This window comes from Trifolium pratense, linkage group LG1 (genome assembly GCF_020283565.1).
Source record: "Trifolium pratense cultivar HEN17-A07 linkage group LG1, ARS_RC_1.1, whole genome shotgun sequence".
NCBI classification, from domain to species: domain Eukaryota; kingdom Viridiplantae; phylum Streptophyta; class Magnoliopsida; order Fabales; family Fabaceae; genus Trifolium; species Trifolium pratense.
Genome location: NC_060059.1, coordinates 31703891 through 31722406, shown reverse-complemented (window position 1 = coordinate 31722406; position 18516 = coordinate 31703891). Strand labels below are relative to the sequence as shown.

Below are 18516 nucleotides of genomic sequence, written 5' to 3'. Positions count from 1 at the left end.
CCTTATATATATCACTCATCTCCTCTTGTTCAGTATATTCTACAATTGCAAATACAATTGATCACTCATATCCTCTTCTTGAATTTTACTTGCACTCTAAGTACAATCACCATGTTTCACTATATTACAATATTTGTTGCCATTTTTTTCATCATATTCTACAATATATGGAAACACACCAAAAATGCACTTTTACCAAATTGGCCAATAATTGGCATGCTACCATCAATTTTGCATAATCAATCCAATATTCATGATTATGTAGCCTGGATTTTGAAACATCATGGAGGAACTTTTCAGTTTAAAGGACCTTGGTTCACAAACATTGCCAACTTTATCCTCACTAGTGATCCCATGAATGTGCACCACATCACTAGCAAGAATTTCACAAACTATGGAAAAGGGTCTGATTTCCATGAGATTTTTGAACTTCTTGGTCTTGGTATTTTCAATTTGGATTCCGATGAATGGAAGCACGAAAGGACACTACTTCATTCATTGCTCAAAAATAAAAACTTTGAGATATTCCTCCAACAAATCTTTCAAAATAAGCTAGAGAATTGCTTATTACCATTTCTTGATCAAGCATCTAAAGGAGTACAAGTACTTGACTTGCAAGATATTCTTGAAAGGTTCACCTTTGATACTGCTTGCACTTCTTTATTTGGATTTGATCCTAATTGCCTTCCTTACAACTTTAACGAGTTATCAGAAATTGCTTATGTAAAAGCTATTTCTGTGCTTGAGGATATGATATTGTTCAGGCACTATATTCCAAAATGCATTTGGAAGCTACAAAAATGGTTAAACATTGGTCAAGAGAAGAAGGGCAAGGTAGCTCAAGAAACTCTTCACCAATTTTTATACAAATGTATAAATTATTACAAAGACAATGAAGATGTGGATGAAAGTCATTCTTGCTTGTTAAAGGAACTAATGAAGGAAGGACTGGAAAAGGGGGAAAAGTTTGACAGGTATATTCGAGACACCGCGGTCAATCTTTTAATTGCAGGAAATGGAACAATTAGCTCTGGTCTCAGTTGGTTCTTTTGGCTTGTTTCAATTCATCCTATTGTAGAAGCTAAAATTATTCAAGAGATTAGAGATAATTGTTTAACACAAGGGGAGAACTTAATCACTAATTTCAGTGTAGAAGTTCTTGATAAGCTAGTTTACCTTCATGGAGCTATAAGTGAAGCCTTAAGGCTTTTTCCTCCACTAGCATTTCAACACAAATGTGCAATCAAATCTGATAAACTGCCTAGTGGAGACCATGTTAAGCCAAATACAAAGTTAATATACTCTTTGTATGCAATGGGAAGGACGGAACAAATATGGGGAGAAGATTGTCTGGAATTTAAACCGGAGAGATGGATATCAGATAGAGGACAAATTAAACATGTACCATCTTACAAGTTCATTGCATTCAATGCTGGTCCAAGAAGTTGTCTTGGGAAAGATATTAGCTTTGTTGAAATGAAAATGGTTGCAATTTCTATTTTATGGAAGTTCCGCATACATGTTGTGGAAGGTCACTCTATAGCTCCAAAAGTTTCTATTGCTCTTCGCATGAAAGATGGCTTGAAGATCAAAGTAAATAAAAGATATGATTGATATAGATTAAACATGACTTTGTAATGTGCCCTTAAATAATGATCTTTGTACATCTTGTGTTTAGCCTTGATCCTTTTAATAATTTTTCTTTTCTAAAAAATAAATAGATATAAATTTTATGTTTTTACATAATTTCTCGATAATTTAAAGGTATTTATGCAACCATCGAATAAAACAAGTCATATGAATGTGAGGTAAAATTTAATTAAAAGCTAGCTAGTTATAAATACTACATATAAATCTACTTATATAATTTATTTTTATTGGTTGTTGGGTAAATGTCCTAAAATTATTGATCCATATATGCAGGGCCGGCCCTGTGGGTGTGCAAGGTGAGCCACCGCGCAGGGCCTCAAACAATTAGGGGCCTCTAATTGTTTATATCGATCTATTAAAAAATTTATATATGTAAAAAAAATTTAATAACTTTGTTACTACTAAAAATATTTTATTACTTTAAAAAAATAAAAAATTTAATGGACATACTCTTAATTTTATAAGTAATTTGCGGTTGATTGTAAAAAAAAAAAAAAGCAACATTATAAGAAAATTCCTAAGGAAATGTAAAGTTGATAATGATATTATATTGAAGATGTATTTTAATGTTATTGATTAAAATATGTTGCTTTTAAATGTTATTTACTATGATAACTATTTTTTATGCTATTTACAATTTAAATAGAGAATGACTTTTAAAAAAAATTATATTTTTATTAAAGATACATTTTTAATTTTCAAACAGGACCTCCAAATACTCGGGAACAGCCCTGCATATATGAGTCATTAGATTTATTTGAATGCTTCATTGTTCGGTTCGTTGCTGTGGTGCTTCATTCACCATTAATATCTCATAACCATTCATCTTATTGGCAATCCATGCAGTGGCGGAGCCAGGATTAAAACAAAAAAAAAAACTAGAAAAAACCAACAAAACATGAGTCAAATAAGAGGAATAAAATATAACATACCAATAGTATACTACATAAAATTAGGAGGTAAATGCCCTTTCCGAGACTTCTTTGCGGTGAAGGATCGGATAATATCAATATCATCAAGTGACTTGAATATCTCCCGCTCGGTATAACATATCACCAAGCTCTCCCATAATCACCTTCATAACTTCAGCTGCACAAGACGTTGCAAAGTCCTTTTGAATGTCACCGCAAATCATTTTGCAATCATTTGAACCACGGTCATAAGCATCTCTCACTTTTTCATCATTAGATTTTACCCAATCTACCATCTCTCTAAAATTGCCCTTGTTTAGAGAAGTAACGGATTCATCATGGCCACGGAAAGCCATGCCTTGTGCTATGAGATATCTTGAACAATCTAAGGAACAAGTCAAACGAATCTTATACAATTCTTCAGATTCTCTAGTTGCTCTAAGAAACTTAGCCCCTATACTTTGTCTTTGATTATTATAATCATCATAGTCCTTCATACACGAGTTGTGCATACTACCATGACCACCAACATGACCTTGCAAGCCTTTAGATGCATGCTTCCAATCTTTATATCCGGATTTGGTGAAGACTTCAAAACCAAATTGCTCACTCCTCCCGGGTTTCTTAAAGAGAAAGCAATGGAAACAATAAGCTGCATCCTTGAACTCACTATATTCTATCCATGTATACTTTTCATACCATGATTTACAAAATGCCCTTGTTCTTGGTTCTCTAGCAAATTGAGTGCGAGGAAATTTTTCCAAAATTGGTTGTGTTGGACCCTTCAATATATATGCCCTCCTCACTTGGTCTTGAATATCCGGAGCATACTCATGAATTTGTTTCCTAAGACCCGGATCACGCACAATCTCATTTGAATTAAACTCATTGACCACATTAGGTGGTGGTTCTTCTACTTCGGCTTCCGATTGCACAACATTCACATTCTCAATACTTGCTCTAGGAACCAAAAACCTCCTCATCTCTGAAATAAAAGTTGCAGAAATCTTAAACTTTGAAGTGAACAATCAAAATATAATAACAGAGTTACAGAACCAGAAACTGAATTTAAAAATTCAGCTTAACAATCAAAATAGCTTAACAGAAACAACTTAACGAATTTAAAATTCAAAACAAAACAACAGAAAATAGAAACATTTAAAATTCAAAACAAAACAACTTAACAATCTTTAAACTTCAAAGTATACAATCACAGAAAATAGAGCAACAGCTTAACAATTATTCATATAATCATTTAAAATTCAAAACAACTTAATAGGTAACAAAAACATAAACAGAAAATAGAGCAAGGAAACAGAGACAGAAACATAAACACCATCAAGTTTAGTTAGGATTTGAGAAGGAACAAACAGAGCAAGGAAGAAAATAAGGTTTTAGGGTTTGCTTACCTCAAACAGAGGCTAGGCTGCGATTCTGCAAAAGCGAGAGAGAGTGAGAGCGGTGGCAGTCGGCAGAGATTGAGCGGCGAGAGATTGAAGGAAACGAAGACTAGCCGAGAGAGAAAGAACGAGAGCGGTTGATTTCTTTGGTTACAGAGCGGTGGAGTGGAAGTCGTACGCGTATCTTCTTTCTTTATTTTTTTAGTGTATCTTTTTCTGGTTTCTATTTATATAAAAAAAAAAATAAATAATAGTTTGGGCAGCTCGGGCACGTGCCCGAGCATGATATCGATACAAAGTTTCCATCACCGTAATGTAGAGTGGAATGTCCGGCAGTTAGGGACGGACATAAGGGGGGCAAGTAGGGGCTGAGGCCCCCCCCCTCTTGTCGTATTTTTTTTTCATATACTTGTTCTTGATACATATGTACACATAAATTGATATTTGAGAGATGTGTTTAAATATTGGTAACTACCGTTTGGTGTAAAACATGTACCCAGAGCATAGTAATTGTAACAATTTACTTTAAAATATTTTGATAATATATATTATACACTACTAAAGTCTAAATTCAATTAAGTTAGTTCTGATTGTTTGCTACAAGTGAAAGATTATTTTCTGTTATGAAGATTGTCAAAAATAGGTTGAGAAACAAGATAGAAAATGAATTTCAAACTAATTATGTGATTACTTACACCGAGAGAAGAATTGCTAAAAAATTTAATACAAATTCAGTTGTTGATGAATTTTATAATATAGAGCAATGTCGTCTACAATTTAGATAAACAATGTCATGTATTTTTATTTTTTATTGAGTATATTTAAATACTATTATAATTATTATTTATTTAATATTTATTATTTAGTTATTCCGGCCCCCCGTTTTATAGATTCCTGGATTCGTCCCTGCCGGCAATCTGTGCATTGTGTAATGTGGAGGAAGAGGATAGTAAGCATGTGTTTTTCAATTGTCCTAGTAGTCAAAATGTGTGGAGTATGTTTGTCTTTTTTCAGGTGGTGTCTAACGCTGCCAATAGTGACAACTGACAATGATGGTAAAAGCTCTTGACCTTGTTGAGTTCACTGGTTCGGTTACACAAGCTATTCCTGGACCTAGAGTGGGTCCCACTTCGTTGCCGTGGATTCTCGCTGTTCCTCTTGGTTATGTTGGTGTTACTTTTGTTATTGCGTTTGTTAAGACTGTTAAGAAGTTTACTTCTCCTAAAGCACAGCGACGTAAATTGGTTGGTTTCTTGTTTCTTTCGAACCTTCCTTTTTTGTTCAGTAAACTAAACCACCAAATTTTATGAATATTTCCAAAAAGGGAATTTATAATGTTTTTTGTTTGTTTGTTTGTTTGTTTTAGGTTGGTAAAAATGCGATGCTGTGTAAGTCGGTGGATGAGTTGTTGTTACAAAGAGGAAGAGATGAAGTTAAGGTTGATGATCTCAAGGCAATTGCGGATAAGGTGAGGTGTATAATATGAAAAATATCTTGTTTAAAAGACAATGGCCAATGTTTTATATTGTAGATGTAGATGTAGTTGTGTATGGTTCTAAATTGCGGTTGTGGTTACATTGAGAATCTTGATATTTGCGGCAAAATGCAACCAAATGTGGCTGCAATTGCAATTGTGATGCCGTTGTTAGGAGTTAGGACCTCTGAAAAATTTATATTGCGGCAGGCAGCAAGCAATTGTGGTTGCAGTCTTGCAGACCATACAACAACCAAGTCTTATCCTGCTAAGTGGGACTGGCTACATGGATCAAATGACGCCTGTATGCAGACCATAGTTTGGAACTATTTGCGTCGCAATTTTGATACTATGAAAAATCGTAGTTAAATGTGGCTTCAACTGCGGTCACTGTGTAGGCATAGAGACATAAAAAAACTGTTAATATTGAAGGTTTATATTGCAGTTGTGGACCTTTTTTTGAAAAACCTTGAATATGGCATGTAGTCACTATTTGTTGTTGAATAATGTATGGCCCCCTTATTCTGTTCTGGATGGTAATGGAATCACTTTTTAAATTGGTGTCTACTAACTGTAGAGAATGATCGTTCTTCCACATGTATGTTGAGTGCTACCTTGAGAGAAATTACACGAAGAAACTCGCAGTAGTTCTAGTAGTAATAATTGACAACAGAATACAGTCTTTGTATCTGTTGAGAATTAGTATCAGTCATACAATGCTAGTGTAAGAGAATAAAAAACTATCACGAACAGATGCAGTTAACTTGAGTGACATAGTTGACTGCTTATCAATTACAATAGAAACATTATGTTTTCTTTCACTTAGTTATGTGTAAGGTTGAGTATTTGCTTGTATATTTTCTCAGTTTTGGTTTGTTTATCATCTAGTGTCGTGCCATGTCATCTGCCTGGAATCCATGCTTCGTACTAGTCGATAATAATATGTCTTAGTTTTACAAAATAAGAACAATGATTGCACTGAAAGACCATAAATACTAATATAGTATTGTAAATAATTACTACCATCAATTCATTTTGATGATATTTTTTATAGTATATAGACTAAGAGTCTGAATCTGACATATTGCATCTTTATCCTGTCTAACCTTAGGTGAAATTTTTGTTGTTAATGTGTACTCCCTCCGGTTCTGAATATAAGCAAAAAATAACATTCTAGGTTTATTGAATAAAACATGTATCTGGACCATTTTATCCTGACATACATGCTTTATTCAATGAACCTAGAAAGTTTTTTTTTCCTTATATTTAGAACCGGAGTAGTATATGCTTTGTTTCCTAATCATGATATGTTTTTCGGTGCAATTGAGTAGACAATTAAGCAGCTACCTTTGTGGCTTTTCTAATATAGGTATCATGCCAGCTGTCTAGATAAAAAATTAGTTCTTACATTTCATTTTGCTGGCTGAGGAAAATCTGATGGAAAATCTTGTTTCTGTTTGCTTGCTACCCGTAATTTTGTCTTTCTGTGCATATGTGCCATCTGATTTTATGTAACAACTGCAAATTCATATCCAGACAGGTTTTGGTTTGCAAGAAATTTTGCGCAAATATATCCGGTATGTTCTGAATGAGAAACCATTCAACCCTGATGTTGTAGCTGATTTAATTCAGCTAAGGAGAGCTTCTACGTTAAATGACTCACAAGTTGCTGAGATTCTGAATGAAATTTCACGAAGAATTGTGTGAGACAAAGGTAATATATAATGTATTCTTAATATTAGACAAAATTTTCATCTGAGTAGTTCTTGTGCATGGTAGTATATTTTGGCCAAGGCTGCATAGGAAAGTATACTGGTGAACTGTAGCGAAAATGATTATTTCTCTCTGGCCTTAAAATTATCAAAACTTCTGCAACTTCACAAGAGATGTCTGTGGACCAGAACCAGAGTTAGTTGAACCTGAAACTTCAAATCCTCACAAAACAATAGAGGCAATGGTTGTGAAATGCATGATGTGAAATTTTCCTTTTCAAATGGGTAACACATGAAGGACAAGATGGATGTTACCGTGTTTAGGCTAGTTAAAAGTGATGGGTGGGTGACCTGCCCATCTGTTTGAATAACCTTGGGATTAAATTGTCATTGAGTATTTTGGTTTGTGACCTGAATCTTGGGGTTGCAAGTTTGCAAATTGGGCAAAACCCAATCACCTACTTGAAAGTGAACATTCAATCTGCGCTTATCTGATTGAGTTTTCATTTTGGCCCAAGTATGACACAGATTCACCTTCAAAACTGCTGGCATGGCATCCTGTTCACCAGCCATATAACTTCCCCAGTTGCTGAGGGAAAAGTAGTTTCTTTCGGTAACATAGAAGGGTCTTGGTCATATTAGGTCACATTTGTGCCATTGTTTTGTTTTTTCATCTGTCGAGCTTCTCATATCGATCTCCAAACACTTATTCATCACTTTTGATTAGCCGTTTGATTTCAGATAGTAAGTAAAACATAATTTGTTTGTTTGTCTTGGATGTATAAGGCTGGCTTGGTGGTTCGGGTGGAGAAATTGAAGAGTGAAATAACTTACTAACATTCACCATAAAAAAAAATCTGAATTTCTTTGGTACCAGCTAAGTGAAACAACCTAAATAAAAAATGCCACCTTGCCTCAGTCCGAGACTCGATGCTGAAAACCAGGCAACTGAACCACCTCTTTGAGAAAAGTCTCAACTAGATCCTTTGAAGTAAAACAATGAGTTAGATAAATAACATCGACATATTTTTGCATGTAATTCAACCACCAGCAGAATTTTGTCTTCAAGATTAACTTTTTGTAACCTACCCATGATAAAATTCATCAAGATCCCCGCAATATGTTGGTAGGAATAGGTAAAGGCTGTAGACTCCCTGCAAGGATCGGATAGACTCTGATATATGTTTCTCTGAACAGAACAATGTCACAGGCTGCCTTAAACTGTTGAATGTCCTGTTTCATCCTACCCAGCAAATCAACCCATAAATCTTTTGTTGCAAGTTTGGGGAAAAAAATAGAAAACTAACAATAGTGGAACTAAAAAATTTGGATAAAATAACGGTCGAAAAAAGGAATTTTAGTAACATCAGCTGGTCTGGTCAAACTCCCACAACAGTGAAATGCAACACTAGCTGATTCTCACAGTGGCCGGAGGCTCTGACATGCCAATCTGCCACTAATGATAATATGCATGGAATTGCAACTATGTATCTATCGAGATTGCTTTTTTCCTAGTCTGTTTCTCTGTCGGCAGCATACTGAGGGTTGTATACTTTGGTTTTCCATTACTATAAAGCTATTTTGAAGCCAACACACTTTTAAATAATAGCAAGTTCTACGTCAGAACAGACATATACCGAATCATTTTTTCTCAGTCCATGAAATTGTTTTTTTCAGTTAATATTTAGTTAAATTAAGAAGTAGGCATTTTTATATCTATTCTCTGACTCTAATTTTTTTAAATGATTTCTAGGCCCAATTGTAATGAATAAATCAGGTTATACTGAAAAGGGTTTCAAGAGAAAACTAGCTGTTCAGGCCCTTTTTGGAAAGGTTTTCTATCTATCTGAGGTGAGTGGTCTTAAACAGTCCATTCGACACAATTGTTTTTGTCTTTCTTTCTGTATGCTCAGAGCCATTAAGAGGCTCTGATACCATCTGATATGGTAACCTCAATTGTGGTTTCTGAATTTGTTCAACAATTTATATGGGCCAATAATACGGAAATTGTTATAGGCCGGGAGATGTGAAAATCCCAATAATACACCATACCACAAGTACTATGACTTGAGTATCTTGAATCCATCATACAAAATGCCAAGGAAATAGGGAGAGAGAGGTAAACGATAGGGTTCAAGTAAGGTGGATGAAACATAAGAATGCTTCAGTGTAGTTTGATACAAAATTACCACACATGCCTAACAAGGCAGAGTATCCTGGCTTTGGTGGTTTGGACATGCTTAATGGCGGCATTTGTGTTGCCTTCATTGCTGCCTCCAGCACCTTCATTGTGCTGGGTGTGGCCGGGGATTTTGTCCCACGTTGCCGGAAGACATTGCTTAAGTAGTGATTATATAGTTTGGACAGTCCTCATCTTATAAGCTAGTTTTGTAGGAGATTGAGTTAGGCCCAATCCAAATTCTAAGAGGACATGTGCGAAGAAGATCTAAACAAGAAACAATAAAGAGGATAGATAAGATAAAAATAAAGGAACTATGATTCAATTGTTAGTGATGGGGATAGACCACATACAAATATAGGTCACCAAGAAATATCTGGTTTTAAATGATGTCATTAGACATGATTCATAATAGCCCATGCCACTTAAAGGGTAAAGGTTATGGTTTTTGCAATGTTTATTTTGACTTTTGGGGAAATGCTTAAAAGGTCGTATATAGTTATTTTTGGAAAGGAGTGGTTCTATTTTCTGGTTTTAGGAAGATATATATTATATTTTAACATTGAATAATTTAGTTGTTTTCTAATCTGAAATTTCTCATACTTTTTAATATATATGTTTTAGGTGAAAGGCTAATAATGTACATTCTTGTTATTGAGTTTCTTGTTTTTAATATATGATGATGAATTGATTAGATTTTTTCCTTTTATTCTGATTCCAGCTGCCAGAGTTCTGTTCAAGTGATAGCTCTTTAGTTGTCAAGGAAATCTTCGGGGTTACAGAGTATGCGTTTATATGGTTTTTTCGTTCATACTAGTCAGTTTGATTGAAAAAAAAAAGTGTGAAGAATCGATGCTTTACATTTTACTTCTAACTATTATTCCCACTCTGAAGTTTCTTAAAGAACTTGATATCTCTATCAGCATTCTCACATAAAATGAACTTAATGTCTCACATAACTTTTTCTCGTAAAAAAAAAATTAACAATAGATACTAGCTATGAATGTACATGCTAGAAATCCATTGAACTTTTTTTTATCAATAGTACTGTCTCTGTTGTCAGAATACTAAAGTATCATGCTCAGAAAGAAATGTTTCTTGGTTTTCTTTTTCCTCAGTGAAGACGCCGACCTACTCAGATTACAGACAACTTCTGAAGCTGGCAACCTAGATGCACTTGAGAAGATGGCTGATATTTCAGATTCAGAAGATTCTAGCGAGGCTTCATGATGCAAATATACTTCAGGGTTTTGAATTCGAAAAGGTTGAGGAATCTGTTCTGCACGATATCTTCTCATTACGTGGTGCTGCAAAATCTACATTACCATCATCATCTCCCATCCAAAACATGGAAGTAAAAAATTTCAATACTTACTACTTAATCACCATGATCAAAGCCATGACGTGCTGGAACATATATTGGGATTGCCCTTTATTATCGCCACGAGGTGTCTCTATTTTCTTTCTCGTGCTATATATTATGAATAAAAAATAGTAGTCAATATTTATTTTTCCTCAAAAATAAATACAGTCAATATTGGGAGATATACTGTATGGTTCTTCTTTTTTATTTTGAAGGGAAATATTCCAATACTATACTCCAGCCAAAAAAATATTCCTTACTATACCTGTTCTATACTCCACCAACATCATGTGGTATACGGATGTAAAAGCTATATGTTCATGCATCTATGCAATATTCATTCGTAAAGGAAATGTTATACGCTTTTAACAAATATTTTAAACGTGTTTTTAGCTATTTTAAATGGAAAATTATATTACAATACTTTTAAAGATATTAAAAATTAATAAGACGTATTTGATAAATTGAAAGACATTATCATAATTTTTTTACAAAAAGGTAGCAGTGGTCAGCAATATACTGTTATTTAATTTTTTTTTACAATAAGCAATATCTTATTTTAATACTTTTAAATACATGTTTTTTTACATGTTTAATTTCTTTTTTACGATACAACTTATGTACTTTCAGCTTCCTTCAGGATTAAATTTTGTGCTTGACATTTTCATTAGTGTCCTAGAAGTCGGTCTTTTACAGATATAATGCTACTGTTGAGAAATTGAATTAACAAGTGTAATAAAAACACATTTCGGTATATGGATATAGAATGAATGATATTTTGTGTTCGTTTAGGAATATCACTTCAATAATAGGAGGCATTTTCTCCCCCATTTTAACTTCAAATGGTATGGTTGGGCTGTGAGTTTGTTAACTCAATTTCTTCTATTGAAACAACTTTGGCACCCTTCCACTTTTCCAAAAATACCTCTTTGGAAGTGTATTTTGTACAAGACAAAACCTGTATTTTTTGTGCAAAGGTACAGATCTGAACACTACAAACTCATAACGCTACAAATAATTTGCATAAGGTTTGATATGAGGAGCGTGGGAACTGATTTGCGAGCTTCTGGGTCGATGAAGAACCATTCTTTCCACTAGTTTGTAGATCATCCATATAAATTTTTTGATGCTATTGAGATTTATAAAGGTTAAAAAGTATATCTGTTTTTATTGAACATCATCAGTGCTCTCAGATTCAATATCCATTTTATGAGAACCGGAGTGACTATAATATATTCATGTTGTTCGTGCCTTAAAATCTCAAGATTCCATGATAGAGGAAATTTCAGTTTACGTCTCTTGCGTGTGGGCGCATTAGGCATGCGCGGGGTGCATAAGGTCCGTTGTTTTCTTGGTTTTGGATTGTGCCGGTTACGCATGGAAGCATGGATCACCCGTAGAGCGTAGAAATTATTCACGGGGAGTATTTGCGAGATATGGTATAAAAACCTGTTTTTTCTTACCGTTTTCTTGGGATGTGTGCTAGGGTTTTAGGAATCTTAGAGAGACAAAAAGAGAGAATCATTGGGTCATTAATAATCAATGATTGAGAGCTTTTTGAGGTATATCTAGGATTGAGAAACACATTACAAACATCTTGGGAGTGAGATATATTGTTCATCTTTGTTCTTGAGTGAAGAGTAAAACGTAAAGAAAATAGGTATTGTTCTTGGAGAACAATTCTAAATATTTTCTTGGTACATTTTCTTAAGTCTCTTGTTCAAGGGAAGAGATTGAGAAATGGGTAGAAACTATGATTGTTCTTGGAGAACTTTTTTAGCTAATTTCTTATAACCCATTTTATCTCTTGTAAACAAACTTGGAATAGTGACTTTGAGAGTAGCTCTCTCTCCCAAACGTATGTCATTGTTGGAGTGAACTGGGTAACAAATTTATCCGTGTTTGTTCTTTCTTTACTTATTTTGCCTGGTGGGTTGTGGCATGCACTTAGGTTGTTAGAACTTTAATTGTTTGACTTGCATGGTATTGGTTACTATTGATATTTGTTCCACTCTTTGCTAGTGTTGATTTGGACAAAGAGGTTCCGAATTCACAACAATCCAATTTAAAAATTGTACTACCTTTGTTTTAAATTATATAAAGTTGTTTTGAGTTTTGACAATTTCATACAAATTAAGAAATGTAAATAATTTCATGTGAAAAAGGAAAATTATGGGTAATTTTACAAAATTATTCTTCATTAATGATATGAAAAAGGTAAAGAGAGAATATACTCTCATCCAGTCTCATATATAAACAAAAAATATCTAATAACCGATGTATTTCTGGAGAAAGTAAATAATTAAGGGTATAAAAAAATAATATTAAATCCTTCATTAATTTTGTAAATGATTTATAATTTGTGAGGATTATATATAAAAAGTTGGAAGGAGGGAATAGTAGCTTTGTAACATTTCTCCTCATGTACAGTATAATAGTTGCTTGCTTCAACATCCATTGATCACACCACTATGATAATCTATTCTAAATAACCAAACTTAAACCGCACTATTACCTATGAATTCATCAGTAATTCGAACACTCTCCAACACAAAACAACATTACCAAAAACAAATAACCTCATCACAATACCAACTCCAACAACTACTCTCTAATTGCACCAACCTAACTCACCTTCAACAAACCCATTCCTTCATGCTCAAAACATCACTCGACCAAAACGACATCAACCTCTCCCGTTTCATTCACAAATCCGCTTCACTCAATTTCCCAAACTACTCTTACTCTATTTTCACTTCCAATCACAACCGTCCATTACCCATCTTTGTCTACAACAACGTTATTTGGGCTCTTTCTTCATCTAACCCTACACGTGCCGTCTCGTTATTCAATGTTGTTCGTAGTTTTGAATTGTCGTTTGATTCTTATTCTTTGCCTTATGTTATGAAAGCTATTGTTTCATTAAACGACGTTGTTTTGGGAAAACAGGTTCATTGTGTTGGTATTGTTACTGGTTTGGATTGTTATTTATCTGTTGTTAGTTCGATTATTCAAATGTATTCTTGTTGTTGTAATGATGTTGTTTCTGCTCGGAAGATGTTTGATGATGATGGGTTTGGAAAAAATGGGTCTGTTTGGAATGCTATGATCGCTGCTTATGCTAAAGTTGGTGATGTTTGTAATGCACGGAAGTTGTTTGATTCTATGCCTCAAATGGATAAGGATGTTATTTCATGGACTACTCTTATTTCGGGTTACACGCAGGTAATTTTGGAATGTAACAGGAATTGTTTTGTTCTATTGGGACATTAGTAAATTGGAAATGGAATCCGGGTCGTTGGAATATTCTGCATTCATGCGATTTGTGCATTGGTGATTGTTGGATGTAGATATCAACATTTTTTGAAATAATGAACTTGGAACTTTTCCTATTTGATCTTGATCCGACAACCACTGATGTGTTGATTGATTGCATGAATGTTTTGTCGACTAAAGGGACTTAGAGTCCCAACAAAATTTTCGGACTTGGATTCTTCATGGTCAAGAAAAGCAAGCAGTCGTGCGATGAAGGAGTCTTGGCTGTTAGATGAATATAAGAGGACTCTAAATCATCAAATTGGCTTTAAAAAACATTTTGGAATATGAAATATCTGATTTTCATGTGACGGTCGAAATCTACAAATGTGTGAGTACATGACTAGAGAGAATCAAAATCTTGAATTGTCTTAAACTAATGTGTGTTGAAGAGTTTAATTGATTTACACTGTCAGTGTAAATTAGTTTTATGTTGATATCAAACTATTTTCATGTCATTCAATTAATTCAAAAATACAGTTACAAAAGCGAGGTGATGTGGTAAAATAGTGAATTTTTATTGGATGTCGGTGTAATTTACACAATATATATTCAGTTTTGCACTTTTCTAATATGTTTACCAAATGTCTTTGCAGACTCATAATCCCAATGAAGCTATTAAGCTCTTCCGTAGAATGCAGCTAGAGAATGTGAAACCAGATGAAATTGCAATTTTGGCTGTACTATCTGCCTGTGCTGATTTGGGTGCTCTTCACTTGGGAGAGTGGATTCACAACTACATTGAAAAGCACAAGTTGAACAAGTTTGTTCCTATTTACAACTCACTCATAGACATGTATGCCAAATCCGGCAACATACACAAAGCACTACAATTATTTGAGAATATGAAGCATAAAACAATTATAACATGGACAACAATGATCACCGGGCTTGCTTTACACGGTCTAGGAAAGGAAGCCATTCATATATTTTCCTGCATGGAGAAAGAGGGTCGAGTGAAGCCCACTGAAGTCACCTTTATCGCCGTCCTTTCTGCTTGTAGCCATGTTGGATTGGTAGAACTAGGCCGCGATTATTTCACGTCTATGAGGTCTAGATATGGAATTGAACCTAAGATTGAGCATTATGGTTGCATGATTGATTTGCTTGGACGTGCTGGCCATCTTCAAGAAGCGAAAGAACTGGTTTTGAGGATGCCCTTTTGTTCACGTATGTAAACATAAGATTAATACAAGAGGTGAGCTGCCCTAGAGAATTCTAGAACACTCAAGAGAATGACTATTACAATATATTGTTTTGAACCTAGAATGGATCCCCCCTTTTTCCTTCGAAGTGTCTCCTTTTATAGTGCAATATTCCTTGACCTAATGGGCCTTGTTTTGGGTTGAGGTGGCTAGGCCCAATAAGTTATAACACTGAGATCCATAAGCAGCTCGTCCGTACAAGACACATGGAGTTAAAGCACGTGTAGCTCACGTGATTCGTTCATGCAGATCAGGTGGAGCTGCGTAGCTCATGTCACTATGTTCCTTGGTACGAGACACATTACTTTAAACTTAGCTAGACCTAAATGATCATGTTGAGCTTGTCATGATGGAGGTTGGGTTCACCATAACCTGAGGTGAGTTAAACATGCTGAAGGTGGAGCTCGTGATGGGGTTGAGTTGGGATGGAGCTCATGATGAAGTTGAGCTAGGTCTGTGGAAGTGGAGCTCATGATGAAGTTGAGCTAGACCTGCTGAAGTGAAGCTCATAATGAAGCTGAGCTAGACCTTCGGAAGTGGAGCTCATGATGAAGTTGAGCTAGGCCTGCGGAGGTGGAGCTCACGATGACATGGATGGTCAAAGTATAATATAATTCATATGGTATGGTCTCCATATAAGTCCACAGTCCACCAGGCGTCAAGTTTGTTAAAGCGTAGACGTTTGTCAATCAGGTCGGCTCAGTCCACCTTTGAACCAAATGCAGCTATATGGGGATCACTGCTTGCTGCCTCAACTAGATGTGGTGATGCTGAGCTAGCAGAGGAAGCTTTGCGCCATCTCACGGTGTTGGAGCCTGGCCATAGCGGAAATTATTCACTCTTGTCCAATACCTATGCTTCACTCGGTAGATGGAGTGAATCTCGGGAGGCAAGAAAGGTTATGCGGGATGCAGGTGTCGAAAAGATGCCGGGTGTCAGTTTTATTGAGGTGAACAGTAGAGTATATGAATTCATTGCTGGAGACAAATCAAGCATTTACTTTGTTGACATATTTGATATCTTGCATAACTTAGATTTGCAAATAAAAATACAGACCCATTAGATATTTATGGGAGTTGATTTCCTTGCTGCTGGATTCCATTTTGTGTGACTGTAAATTCCTGACTAGAGTTTTTTAATACCATCTTGTCCCGTACATATCCCAGCTCTTTTTAAGAAGATAGGTTTGTTGATTTCTTAAATATACCTGAATATATACATCTCTCCATTCTAATACCGGAATTTCCTTAATTGTATGTATCATGTATTTATGGTTTTCTATCATCACACCAAAAAAAAAAAAAAATATCTGCTAAGGGGGGAGACTGTTAGGCCAAATTATAAAAGAACACGGCGATTAAAGAAAGAAAAATGCTAGATATCGCGAGAGTATATTTCACGAATCATAGCGAATGACGTCTCACCTAACAATTTTAAACATAATAAAAAAACTTGAAGTTTCAAAATAACATTATAGTATCTTACAATTTTAAATATTAAAAAAAAAAAACAACTTGAATTTCCATAACATCACAATACCGACAAAAGTTGTTTATCTAAAATTACATTACAACACCAAAATAACATCACAACACAAAAAATAAAAACAACTTGAAGTTCAATTAATTTGTTCGACTGAATTGGTAATTGGGCTATGTATATTGGAATATAAATATATAATAGTAACTTAATGCGGTTTTTGCGGTACCGCAGTTTTTACGGTTTGTGGTTTTTGCGATTTGCGGTTTAGTAAGAAAGTCATCCAAATACATCCAAATCAAATGCGGTTTTTGTGGTTTGGTTCGGTTTGCGATTTTACTTTTAGATTTTTTCGGATACGATCACCCCTACTACTGGTGAATGAAACATCATAGCAGGTGAACCGCATCAGTGAAGCTATCAGATCAATCCAATGGCTCATATATTAATTGGATTAAATAATGTTTCATATATGATTAAATGATCACATCTATGTTATTTACATTGATTTTTCATATATGAGATGCCTTACGATGGCTCACATCAATGAATGTTAGATGCGATCATTTCACACATATTATTTGGCGGTGATGCACATAATATATATTTGCCTCAAAATATAACATGAGATTAATTCAGAAATATAATGAATTTTATGTTTTTTATATTATTTCTCGATAATTTAGAGGTATTTATGCAACCATCGAATAAAACAAGTCATATGAATGTAAGGTAAAATTTGATTAAAAACTAGTTATAAATATTACATATAAATCTACTTATATAATTTATTCTTATTGTTTGTTGGGTAAATGTCCTAAATTTATTGATCCGTATATGAGTCATTGGATTGATCTAAGGCTTCATTTATGCGGTTCAGCTGCTATGATGCTTCATTCACCATTAGTTTCTCATAACCATTCATCTTATATTGACAACCCATGTGATATGACTCTACATCATTCACCAATAGTATCTCATAACCATTCATCTTATATTGGCAACACATGTGATGTGACTTTACAGTCTACTAATCATGCAGTTTCACATAGTAATAATTTAGGTTGTTGATTTGAGATTGGACCGTCTAAATTACTTACACGAAATTATCTCAATGGTCTATTTAGATCGGACGATTGAGAACTGTAATTGTGTGCCGCAGTTACATTAGAAAATCCAATTCCGATTATATGTTCGATAAATCCCAAGTCTTGAAACCGAGTGAGAATTTAAGGGTATAATTTCAAACATCATATCTTTGGTTAGACATTGATTACAATGACACTTAAATTTCTATAAGGATCAATGATTATGTAGTGTATCCCTAAAATTACCATATATACTTAATGCACCATTCATAAATCTTTTAAACATTGAATCATGAAAATACTCTTCTTTCTTCCTGCATAAATGTAAACTCATGCAATAAATAAATGTAAACTCTTTTTAAAAATGGACTATTCTAATGAAGAAATATTATTTTTCTGAAAGAAAGTGATATTGCAAAGGCTCTATTTAACACCATGTTTGGTCCATGCATGCTTTGTTTCCATCGGTTAATTAGGTAAAATCATTACCATATTTTCGTAACATAGCAATCTTACTTGAATTAGATGTTGAACTCATAAAAGAGTGTATTTGGCTTGTTCAACTTTTCTTCTTCTTGAATAATAAAAAATTTATCCGGACAATATATGATAAAATAATTATTATTTTTCTTAAAATTAAATAATTACCTTTAAATTCATCATAAAACCTTATTATTCAATAATCTAGTAGCTTAGTTTAGTAATTTTAGAATGTTACACGCCTAATTCATAGATAATTT

General features: G+C 34.3%; 3 protein-coding genes and 1 pseudogene across 3 annotated transcripts; 3 read left to right on the top strand and 1 right to left on the bottom strand.

Annotated features, from left to right (window-relative positions):
- Positions 1 to 89: 89 nt before the first annotated feature.
- On the top strand, positions 90 to 1614 carry LOC123895243 (alkane hydroxylase MAH1-like). The gene has a single exon (XM_045945516.1). It carries the CDS (start codon positions 112 to 114, stop codon positions 1612 to 1614), a length of 1503 nt encoding a protein of 500 aa, XP_045801472.1. The 5' UTR covers positions 90 to 111.
- Positions 1615 to 2572: 958 nt separating this feature from the next.
- On the bottom strand, positions 2573 to 4191 carry LOC123895164 (zinc finger MYM-type protein 1-like). Its single transcript, XM_045945426.1, has 2 exons — positions 3971 to 4191; positions 2573 to 3546 (listed from the first exon to the last, which is right to left on the bottom strand). The coding sequence occupies exon 2, from the start codon at positions 3542 to 3544 to the stop codon at positions 2666 to 2668; it is 879 nt and encodes a 292-aa protein (XP_045801382.1). The 5' UTR covers positions 3545 to 3546; positions 3971 to 4191; the 3' UTR covers positions 2573 to 2665.
- A 798-nt stretch (positions 4192 to 4989) lies between these two features.
- LOC123894934 lies at positions 4990 to 10712 on the top strand (annotated as a pseudogene).
- A 2434-nt stretch (positions 10713 to 13146) lies between these two features.
- Positions 13147 to 16417, top strand: LOC123895085 (pentatricopeptide repeat-containing protein At5g56310-like). The gene is made up of 3 exons (XM_045945314.1): positions 13147 to 13914; positions 14601 to 15162; positions 15917 to 16417. Exons 1-3 carry the CDS (start codon positions 13207 to 13209, stop codon positions 16270 to 16272), a joined length of 1626 nt encoding a protein of 541 aa, XP_045801270.1. The 5' UTR covers positions 13147 to 13206; the 3' UTR covers positions 16273 to 16417.
- Positions 16418 to 18516: the final 2099 nt, after the last annotated feature.